This window comes from Tetrahymena thermophila (genome assembly GCF_000189635.1).
Source record: "Tetrahymena thermophila SB210 genomic scaffold scf_8254600, whole genome shotgun sequence".
NCBI classification, from domain to species: domain Eukaryota; phylum Ciliophora; class Oligohymenophorea; order Hymenostomatida; family Tetrahymenidae; genus Tetrahymena; species Tetrahymena thermophila.
The window spans coordinates 127,928-139,678 of NW_002476370.1; the positions used below are offsets into that span (position 1 = coordinate 127,928).

General features: G+C 23.7%; 5 protein-coding genes across 5 annotated transcripts; 2 read left to right on the forward strand and 3 right to left on the reverse strand. All coding sequences in view use genetic code 6, as the record gives it.

Moving 5' to 3' along the window:
* On the forward strand, positions 1-915 carry TTHERM_00277480 (hypothetical protein; the record flags this gene model as incomplete). The annotated part of the gene is made up of 1 exon (XM_001018106.1): positions 1-915. The coding sequence occupies one exon, from the start codon at positions 1-3 to the stop codon at positions 913-915; it is 915 nt and encodes a 304-aa protein (XP_001018106.1).
* A 727-nt stretch (positions 916-1,642) lies between these two features.
* On the reverse strand, positions 1,643-3,973 carry TTHERM_00277490 (copine protein; the record flags this gene model as incomplete). The annotated part of the gene is made up of 3 exons (XM_001018107.1): positions 1,643-2,196; positions 2,259-2,657; positions 2,917-3,973. The coding sequence occupies 3 exons, from the start codon at positions 3,971-3,973 to the stop codon at positions 1,643-1,645; spliced, it is 2,010 nt and encodes a 669-aa protein (XP_001018107.1).
* Positions 3,974-5,356: 1,383 nt separating this feature from the next.
* Positions 5,357-5,715, reverse strand: TTHERM_00277500 (transmembrane protein, putative; the record flags this gene model as incomplete). Its single annotated transcript, XM_001018108.3, has 2 exons — positions 5,357-5,483; positions 5,600-5,715. The coding sequence occupies 2 exons, from the start codon at positions 5,713-5,715 to the stop codon at positions 5,357-5,359; spliced, it is 243 nt and encodes an 80-aa protein (XP_001018108.1).
* Positions 5,716-7,290: 1,575 nt separating this feature from the next.
* TTHERM_00277510 (vesicle transport V-SNARE protein) lies at positions 7,291-8,197 on the reverse strand (the record flags this gene model as incomplete). Its single annotated transcript, XM_001018109.3, has 3 exons — positions 7,291-7,476; positions 7,547-7,814; positions 7,932-8,197. The coding sequence occupies 3 exons, from the start codon at positions 8,195-8,197 to the stop codon at positions 7,291-7,293; spliced, it is 720 nt and encodes a 239-aa protein (XP_001018109.1).
* Positions 8,198-9,241: 1,044 nt separating this feature from the next.
* On the forward strand, positions 9,242-11,329 carry TTHERM_00277530 (DNA replication factor Cdt1; the record flags this gene model as incomplete). The annotated part of the gene is made up of 1 exon (XM_001018111.1): positions 9,242-11,329. One exon carries the CDS (start codon positions 9,242-9,244, stop codon positions 11,327-11,329), a length of 2,088 nt encoding a protein of 695 aa, XP_001018111.1.
* Between the last annotated feature and the right edge of the window lie 422 nt (positions 11,330-11,751).

The following is an 11,751-nucleotide window of genomic DNA, read 5'->3' on the forward strand; positions in this document are numbered from 1 at the left end:
ATGAGTGATGATGAAATGCCTCCTGAACTTGATGACTTAACAGAAGTCATATAGAAAGCAAGACCAAAAGAAGAAAAGAGTAGCACATTAAACGTAGGTGATTACACTAAGACTAGAGAAGAAATATAAAAGGAAGTATCAGATTAGCTAGCTAAGGAAATGGAATAAAAAATGAAACTAAAAGCAGAAGAAGAAAAAAGAAAAAAAGAAGAAGAAGCTAAGAAACCAAAAGATTCAAAAAAAGATGGATTGTTTGGTGGAGGTTTTGCAAAAGGATTTTTATCTAATCCTGCTCCCAAGGCTGCTAAAAAGTAGGAAGAAATAATAGAAGTAAAAGTAAATAAGGAAGAATAAAAAAAAAATAAACTTGAAATTAAAGAAGTGCAGGAAGCAATGAAGCTCAACGATACTTTAAATAACACAAAAGATTAATGGATGAATCCTTAACTCCTTAACCAGATTGCAACTAATCCCTTAATAGCTAAGTTATTTACAAACCCAGAATATATGTAAGCAATTTCTTTAATGTAAACAAAGCCAAAAGAGGCTATGGAAAGATATGGTAAAAACCCTGAATTTATGATGATTTTCTAAGAATTCTGCAAAGTGATGGGCAATCACTTCCAGGATTTATCATCTAAAGATAAAGAAGAAGCTAGTAAGAAAGAATAAGAAAAGCCTTTACTCTAAAAAGTAGAAAAATTGGATCCAGATTAAAAAAGAATAAATGATTTAATTTAAAATGATGCTTAGGTATAAGAAGCTCTACAAGATCCTAAAGTTCAATAATTTATTCACTTCTTGTAAACACAAAAAAAAGTAGATTTTCATTCTGTTATGCAAAAAGATAAAGATTTAGCTAAAAAAATATAAGTTTTGATCCAAAAGGGCATTTTAAATATTCAAGGTTTCTGAAAAAAAATATAAATAAAATATCATTCATAAAGATATGTTTAAAAACAAATATATTTTCATAAAGATAGATGGACTCATTTAAAAGAATATATAACTTAACAAAAATACAATATATAAAATAGTTACAAAATCTTCTCTTAAATTAGAATTTAAAAATTAATTTTATTTATTTTTTAAAGTAATTTATTTTTTTTTTTGTAAAATAAATATTTTATTTATTAATAAATTTAATCATTTTAAAAGAATAAATATTTCCATAAAGATGACATGGTTTAAAAGTTTAAAAGGGCATTTAATTTAAAATTATATATATAAATAGTTACAATTTCTTTATTAAGTTAGGGTTTAAAAATTAATTTAAATTTTATAAAAATAATTTGATTTGATAAAAGTAACCAATCATTCATTCATAATGATATGCTAAATAAAGATTTTCGGTCTGGTTTAGAGGATTTAAAACTTGAAAATAATATAATATATTTATTTATAGTTACAAATACTTTGTTTACATCAGAAATTAAAACTTAATTTTATTTTTTTGTAAGTAAATAAATACTTTTTTATTATTCGATTGTATGATACATTTTTATTTATACGTTTAAGAACTAATTAATAATCAGGTTATTATAAAATTACTTTAAACACTAGATTAACTTAATATTGTAATTAATTTACACTTTTATAAAGTTAAAGAAAAAACATAAAAATATGTTTGTTTAAATTTTAATCACATTGGTGGAGGTGGAGGAGGGGCAACGATTTGGCTATAATTTGGTAAATTCTATGGGTTTTGAGGATAATTCATATAATTATTTTATGGTTGGTTTTAATTTACAGAGTTGTTCATTGGAATGTATGGCTAGTTTGGAGCAACTTGACCTTAATTATATGAAAAATTCATATTTTAGCCAGGATAGTTTTAATAATATTGTTAAGAAGGAGGTGGAGGATAGTTTTAGAGATTTTAATTTCCAGGAGGGGGAGGATAATTTTATGGGTTTTATCTTTATGAATCCATCATAGCATTGTTAATTATGTTATCCATAAATCCAGCTTTTATTAGGTTTTATCCAAATTGTTAATTAGCTTATGGAACGTTTTAAACTTGAATAGATTGCATTCTTTGATACACAGGTTGAACGGGCTTTTATCCTACAAGTCTGTAATATTCGACTACTTAATCTGGTAGTTCTTCAAGGACGTTTTGAGCTAGGGCTTATGGGTTATTTTTGTATCTGTTGAATGGTACAAACTAAACAAGATCTCTTTGGGCCTTACGACCTTTAGTTTTGTTAAAAAGTAAATTTTTAAAACGATAAAAAGAAATAAATTGAATTTATTACCATTTGAGTCAATTAGCCCGTTATCACCATCAAGTATATCCATATTATTGAAATCAGCATTGCCTATACCAACTATGATGATACTTAGAGGTAAAAGTGCTGATTAAACTATTGAAGTGGTAGTTTAATCCATATCATGGATTTCACCATCAGTCAATATTAATAAAATGTAATAATTGTTGTCATTTTGTTATTTGCTTAGTTAAGCTAATTTCATTGTTTCTTATATAAGAGGATTAAATAAGGTGGGTCCTGATAACTCTACGAAATTTAAGAAATTTGCATAGGTATCCATCATTCCTTTTAGGCCATAAACTTAAGGACTCATAGGATTTCCATTAATAGGGAAGCAGTGAAGAGTTTATGTGTAATTAAAGTGAGGAAGTTTAGGCTTAGCTCCTATTTTTATATTTTACAAAGATACTAAGAATTGCAAAAAAGACAAAACCCTAAGATACAAGAAAATAAATTGTTTATTTATTTTCTTGATCTCACAAAATAATTAATTGAAAAAATAGTTTAGATCAAAATAAATAATTATAATTTTTCTGATGTTATTTTAAGGAATTGCTTAATTTAAATTTTTCTCATTTAAAATTAATTAAAATTTGAAAGGAAATTAATTAAATGATTCATAGATAGATAAATAAATAAATACCAAAACCATATAGAGGGACCATCTTATCTTCATCGTAATTCAAAAGAATTTCGCCTACATATTGTATAGCTTGTTAATATTGGTTTAATTATCCATATTAGTTAATAGCATGAAGACTCTCAGGACGAGTGGGTACTCCATTAGAGCCAGTGAAATCTATTGCACAAACTAAATTGAGATGAGTACCTCCTCTAATATAATCTAAAAATTAAGGTTTTTCAATTAATCTAACTTCCTAAACTACTAAAAAGCCTGCATTTGAGTTCTTCTTTTTGTTTATTAATTTAAACTCCTTATTTTGTTGGGAAGTAAGTTCGGCAACTGAAAATTATGTCTACCCAATGTATTCATGCTGACCATTTGAATGATGATCCCAGCACTCTACAATTATTGGCATATTATAGTCTCCATTGCACAACTTTTATGCTTTAATATTAATGATTGCAAATTGGGGATCCAAATTTCTTTCTACAACCTCTGTTTAGAAAACTTTTATAGGTTGTTTGTTTTCACTAGAGCGGTAAAATATAAGGAAAGGACAAGACTTTCCCCAGAAACGCAAATCTTTAATACTTTTACCCTTAATTCTTAATACGATTTCATCATTAACTAAATTAACCTTTTCAGCTCTTAGAATTATTTTTCCACCATATTTACCGTGATGGTCTTTAAGATCAAGAATGAGAGTTTAATTCTTTGAACCCACTATCTAAGCAATAGTTGAATTCACTTCTCCAATAAAGTCACTGGAATTAGGGCCATCGTAATCAAAAACTTAAAATCTAACGTTTTGTTGTATTTCAAATATATAGTCAACTATGCAAGACTTTGAGAAATTTGGATTTAAGTTATCCATGATCACTTCTGTGCGAAAAAGCTCTCCCCATTACTTTGTCTATGGGTTTTAGATTTACATTATGACAAATGGATCACTCTTTGAAAGCACATCTTTGTCAGTGAGAGATCTACAGGAAATAAAAATTTCAACTTTTTCCCTATCTGACACATCCAATCCTGGATAATTTTACAAGTTGTTTTAATTCTAGGACTAATTCATATTGAAAATGCTCAAGCTATGACTTTACTTAAACCTTTTAAATTTATTAAAATTATCTTATAAAAAATAAAAGATTTCTATTTTGATATTGTTTTCTGAATAACTCTGTTGATTAATTTATTATTTTTTGCCTTCCAGCTATTTATTTATTAAATAATTAATTAATTCTTTATCAAATATGCCAATAGATTTTATGGAACACATAAACTACTTAAGCTTCCAAAATGCAACAAGAGTAATAAACAAGAAAAAAAAAATTTATGGTAGCAATTCTCTTTTTAGAACTAAGAGTGATGTGTTTTAAATGATCAAGAGAATAAATAAATTAATAAATTTTCTAGTATTTAATTCTATTTAAATGAATCATGAAATTCTAGCAAATGTGCAAAAAAATCTGAGGTTTTCATCAATCTGAATTTTTAAATAATTAATGTTATAGATTAAATTAAAGCAAACTTTTTCTAGCACGGAAGCCCCCCTACATACCTATTCGCCGATCAGTAGATATATGTAAAGAAACAATATTAATACAAGAAGAGAAAGAATAGAACATCAAATTTGAGTTTTATCTATTCCAAAATACTATTTTTAATATTATTTATTACTGAGTAGTTTTAAGTTTTTTAAATTTGATTTAAATTTATGTTACAGTTCATATAGAAAACCTATAAATATTTTATGATATATATATATTAAAAGTTGACCAATTAATTAATAAATAAATAAATATCTATCAATTAATTTAACTTAATTTTAAAACTTACAAGTTTGTTGAAGTAAAGAATATCTTATTAGTTCAAATATTTTACAAACATTCGTTAAATTAATAATATTTATTATTAGATGATAAAAATAAAATAATTAAGATTTAATAAAATAAAATAAATATAAATACACCCATTATCTATCTATCTATTTATTTATTTATATACTTATTAAGTTAGTTAGTTAGCTAGTTACTTACTTATTTGTTGTTATTAACCTCCTGACATTACATTTTTACTTATTTATTAAATTCAAGAGATATTTTTAGAAGATTATATATTGAAAGAAATTATTAAAATTAGTCATTGGCTCACTGATTGACTACTGGTTAACTGACTGATTGACTGTAAGGGTATTCATTCATAGATTATCTTTTTAATTTATAAGGTATTTAAATGACTGGTTTTCTGTCTTTCTGTCTGCACTTTCTTTAATGCACATAAATGTTTGTATTATTAGATTATATAATTATTATATTATGAGAAGATATTATATAAGCTTTTTAAATTATTTTATTATATGAGTGAATGAATTCTTTCTTTCTTTGTTTTACGCTATTTAATTCAATACGTGTTTTTTTGAAAGAAGCTCATTTTAGATATTTATTTAGTGAGTTTTTCAAAGATAAAATCCTAAAGCGAGGAAAAGGAAAAATGTGCCTAAAGCTAAGAATATACTTGAGAAAACGCCAATTATAACCTCTTTTGACAAGGATCTGTTTCTCTTATTGTATGTTATTTGATATCTAGTTTTTTCAAATTAAAAAAATAACGGTTAGAGTGAGTATGTCTGGCTGGTTTCTATCAAAAATTATTTGCTGCTATCAAATTATTTGAAGTAAATTAATAAAAAACTATTTACATGAAGAAGTAACTCATCATACAAAACCCAATTACAAGAAGTATAATGGCCAGGTTTTCATACTCAACAGGATTTACAGCTGGGTGGTAAGGTATAAGAGTTTCAGCTGTTGACATCTTTGACTTTAAATAACTTTTTTGTTGTTTTAATTACTTTTTAATGTATATTCCTAATGTATTTGCTAATAATTAATTGAATCTTTATTTATTTGATTTTATTTGTTCGTTTATATGTATATATCTATTTGTCTGTCTTTTATATATTAACTTGTTTGTTTGTTTATTTATTTATTTGTTTTCTAATATTATTGTTATCTTAATTCCTAAATTAATTATTTATTACTTTTAATAAGCTTTTTATTTGTTTATTGAAATTAATTTTCTTTTGATGCTTTCTTTTTCTTATTAACCTGTTTGTATCTTTTTAATATCCTCAATTTTTTTATAATTTAATTTATTTCGAATAATAGATGCAAACAAATAAAATCTAATTTCTTCTCTTTTTCTTTTTCTTGCTTATATGCTTCACTTATATTGCCAAATTAAATCACCTTATTTTCTTGATTGAATTTTACTTAAATTTCTAAATTAGCTCGTAAATCAATCAATTTCTTTTATTTGTATTTTAAACTAAGTCAGTTTCTTACATCTAAAAATTAAATTGCACGTGCACCACCAAGTATTTTTTCAACGCCTCATCAGGTAAATTAGAGTTTTAACTTTTTTAGACTAAAACTATCATAAAAATTATTAATCTTTACAATCTATAAGCGCATTAAAATGAAAAAAAAAGAATTTATATTTCAATCAATACTATTTTAACATTTAAAGTAATTCATTTTATTTAACAAAATTTTTTGCCATCATCAGAATAATTTAATTTTTAGCAAATAGTTTCTCTTAATTTAGCAACAACAAAAAAATTACAATTATATTGAAAATATGTCAAAACATTTTTCAACAAAATCTAAAACTCAATAATTATCAAGAAATAAAATGAAAACATTTTAATTTTAACAATTCTTATTTATTTAAATAAAAATTACTTTTACAATATTTAATTTTGTTGTTTAAATTTAAATTTTTTATTGCTCAATTTTGAGTCAATTAATTAAATTTAAAAAATGTATTTTGATTAATAATATTAAAATTAAATAAAACTAGTTATATTTTAAAATACTTTTTTATTGAGAACACAACTTTATCAATTATTAGTAAATAAATATCATTTTTTAGCAAAGAATTAATTTATTTTTAGCTAATTTTAAAAAGATATTTTCTGTTACTATCCTATTTATTTCTGATATTTGTAGAAAAAAATAAGTACTTTACTATTAATAAAAAATATTAACTCCAAATAATAAATTATAAAGATTAAATTTTTTATCATTAAATTCTCAAACTCTAAGCTTAATACAACGTAAAATGAATTATAAATAAAATTAAACTTTAATTTAAGTTAAAAATTGTGTTGTTAAATTAATTTGTGTAAGCAACAAGCTATAAATTTGATAAATATATTAAAAATGTAAGACAAAGAATAAAGGATAGGTTATAAGTATTTAAAATTAAGAATGTGTTTTTATATAATTTTGATAAGATAGTTGTTTGTTTGTTTGTTTAAATTTTCATTCATAAAAGTTATTTAAAAATCAATCAATAATAGTTGTTGTTGTTATTATTAATAATTTGTCACTCGCTATATCCTTTTACCATAGGACGAATGATATAATAGCAAATAGCAATGAAAATCATTAAGACAACAAATAAGACACAAATGATAATATTATCTGTACTAGATCTCTGCCCTATCATTCTTACTACTTAGTTACTTATTCCTAACTCATTTACTATATTAATTACTTTCTTGTGTATTGACTATAATTTTGTTAAAAAAATCATCAATTAATTAATATCCAAAAATATAATATAATAGTTAAGTTTTTACTTTTAAAGACTATGACTGGTTTTTAAATGATTAGAGAAGCAAAACTCCTTCATCAATCATTTTGTTTGTCAACCTTGAATTTTATGTGATTTATTCCTTATTTTATAATTGCAGATTAATTGTATTGTTTTCAATTTAGCTTAGTTTGCTATTTCCATAGAGATAGTATTTGTCTTTTTCTGATTTTAATGCATCCATTTTTTTGACGCTAATTCTCCTTAAATAGTTTTATAGTTCTCTGACTTATCCTTCAATATTTTGAGCTTTCCTAAAAATTTTTAAACAAATGTTTTATTAACTTTTTGTCACTTAGCTTGAAAATAAATTAACTAACTTGCTTGTAATGATCTAATAATTTTTATATAGAAAGAAAGAATATAATTACTTTTTTTAAATTTATTTGGACTCTGTTGACATATTGTAATCATTTTATATTTATATTTGTATCTATGAAATGCTAGCTTGAAGTTCATCAATTTACTTAATTATCATCTGTGTATCATTTTCTAATCTCTTTTTTGATTATTCGAAGAGGTTCAAAAATTCCTTATCTGAATGGTATACGATGTATGCTTTAGAAGAATCAAGATCTGATATTTATTTCTCTATATCTAATTTTACTTTAGAAGCTTTAATCAGTGACTCACTCATTTTTTTTTTAATTTTTTGATCTTAAAAGTAGTATTTTTTTATGTGCTATTTTAATTATAATTATTGATTAATCGATTGTATTTATTTATTTATTATTTAATTTAAACTGTGCCAAAAAATATAAAATTTTGTTCACCAAAACTATTATTTGAACATTTGTGAAAAATTTAACTAAAAATTGTTTGTTTGCTTTTATTAGCCATTATTTAATTTCTACTAAATTCTGTAAACATTTTTTTTAATTTTTTTCTATTTTTTTCAAGTACAAATTTTGAGAAATAGAAAAATAATTTTTTGATAAAAAATATCTGATTTTCTATTATAAAATAAATCACAATCTATTATAAAATATCATATTTACCTTTCAAATTTAAATATTTTTATTTTATTGTTTTGAAATTATAAAAATATAAAATCTAACATTTATTTATGTTCAATTAGAACGTTTTTAGTGAATATTTTAAATATTATCTTTCTTATAACTCATTATTTAAAAATAATATTTTTTGATTGATTTCAATTAAAAAAATTCAAATAAAAATAGTTTTGAATTTAAAAAAAAGATTTTGTAAATTTGATTTAATTAATACAATTTATTGATTGCTACTTTATTAATAAAATAAATTGACATTTTTGTTATTTTTAAAATTTTAACGTTAATGTTTTAATGATGAAAAATATAAAAGATATTTCAAGAATTATGCTTCTATTTAAATTTTGAAAATTTGTGCAGATAAGCGCGCTCTAAAGAGTTTTTAATTGATTTTGGTGGCAAAAAAGCAAATCTTTTTTTAGGAAAAAACAAAGATTAATAAAACACTTCTTTATTAGTTTATTAAATTATACAAAATTTACAAAGAAAAATTATAAATAATAAGGCACAACTTCGAATAATTTGGCGCAAACATTCTTATAACAAAATAAAAATCCATTGAAATAAAGCCACATAATTAATTATTCAAAAAGAAAGAAAGAAGCAAACCTCTTATTTATTAGATTCAGAAGAAAATAATCAATACAAAACTAATAATAGTAAGACAAAAGATGAGTTTAAGACAATAAACATTAACTCAATCCTTGGTTCCAGCTACTAATGAAGTAAGAAAAGCTCCACAAACTAGAACAAGAGGAGGAGCTAAAAAAGAAATAGAGCTTGCTACTCCAATTACTGAATTTGTCAAAGGAAAGGAAACAAGAAAAAAAAAATTAAATGGTAAAAACTCTAAAATTGATGATTATTATGATATCCATGGAAATGACAAAACCTTTATCTCGCATGATATTGATAATGAAAAAGATCATAACCAATCAAGCATATCAACTGCCTCAACAAATACAACAATAGATTATGAAAGAATTAATCATTTAAAGAGTATCAAATTAGCTTCTGATTTTAGTTAAATTCCTTCTGGAAACACTATAACTATTGGAGGAAATTCTAATATTATGTAAGTCGAAGATAAGCCTTTGCAAATAGATATTTAAGCAAATTAAAAACCTGCTATCGACTTTAAACAATTTTTAGATGAGTAACAAAAGCAAAAACTCAAAAAAGAAGAAGAATTGGAGTAATAAAAATAACAACAGCAGTAAAAAAATGCTAAACTACTCTAAAATTTTGAGAATTTAAAAAAGAAATCTGCATTGTCTAATAGCACTACAGATTTAATATCAAAAATTTTAAACAAAAATAAAACTTAATAAGACAAACCCGATAATATTTAAAATTTCAATAATCTTTCTTCTGCCAAAAAGATTGATTTGATTGAAGAAAAGCTTCTTTCAACACTTAAAATGAATTCTTCTGTTGAAAAGGATTCAAGCAAAATAATGGATGCTGCTGATTAAATTTAAAAATTAAATCAAAAAGTTGAGCAATCCAATAAAATGATTGATGAAAAAGAAGAAATATTTGAACTTCAAACATAAAAGTTGAATTAAGTTGATTCAGAAATTGAAATTACTAAATAAGAAGATAAAGCTGAAAGTAAATTTGAATAAATTTTATAGACAGTTTAAAATAATGAAAAAGCTCAGAAAATTCTTGCTGGACCATCAATAAAGCAAAGATATGAGGATTTATTGAAAGGTGATCAACAAGAATTTGCCTTACCCTACAAATACAAGGTGCTTTTAGAAACTTTTTCAAAGTTTGATGAGTGTATATAATTCTTTAAAGATAGAAACAAACCAACTTTATTCAAAGATCTTAAATTTAATCTGGAACAAACTATGCGTGCCACTATCTCCCTTAAACAGATTTAGTAAATTATTCACTTGTACCCCTAAGCTTACTAGTTAAAGTGGGTCTAAAATAAATAAGCTCATGAATAATTGGATTTATTAGTTAATTCTGCCTGTGATGAAAACGATAACAGAGTTGTTTTAACTAAAGCAGATCGTTTATAAAAACTTAGAAATTTACTTGTTGAAAAGGTTAAATATTTCCATAACTTGTACCTCAAATCTCAAGCTAGAGAGCATTTAGAGCAAGAGTTGTTAGATAACTTTAGATGGCATGATGATTTCAAGTTATAAGATGTCCCCAATTTAGAAGAATAGGCTCTACCATTGAAACCTTTCGAAATTAAAGTTGAACCTCTAAAAGAAACTTTGGAAAAGAATTAAGTAAAAAACGATATATTGGCTCGCTTAATGAAATCAAAGGCTGAAGAATAAGAAGAAAAAGAAAAACAAAGAAAAGAGCTTATTGAAAAGAGTCTTTATATTTCCACAAAAGAAAATAAGACAGGCTTGAGTGATCGTCTTTACCAGCTTATCAAGGCTAAAGAAGAAAAAATTAATGAGGAAAAACTTAGATAATCTTTATCTAAAGGAACTGAAATGCAGAGAAGAATTCCTGAAATCAAAAAAGTTGTTGAAATTATAATGGTTTATTACATCTAACGTAAAGTATCAAACATGTTTTATGCCTCTATTGTTGATTATCTCACTTAATCAAGCAACATCATCATATCTAAAAGTTCTGCAATAGAAATGATTGATTATCTCATATAAAACTGCCCCTTCTGGATAACTCTCATCCCAAATAAATAAGGAAGCATTATTAGAATTGACAAGAGTGTTGCCCTTTCTAAAATCCTGGCAGAAATTGAAAAAATTGAAAGCTGATTGTATAGATTATTAAATAACAACTTAAGGTTAGAATGGAAAATAAACAATCAAACAGACAAACATATTATTGTTTTCAAATGATTTAAAATAATTAAAAATAACTAAACTGTAATATAAATAAAGAAGAAGCTATTTAAAACTAACTCAAAAGTAAATAATAGTTTGTTTCTTGAAATTTTTGCTTTTCAAAAAATAAATTAAATGTATAAAAATTATAATTAAAATATAAATTAATTTAATTGATAAAACCATGTTAATAAATTAAAAAATATATAAATAAATACTTGTTGTTTTCATTAAATAAATGTCCACAAAATATAACTCTTAAAAAATTATTAATATGATTGAATCTCAAACATTTAATGTCTAATTTATCCTTTAAAATATCAAGAGAATAATAAATAATTCTTATTCATCTT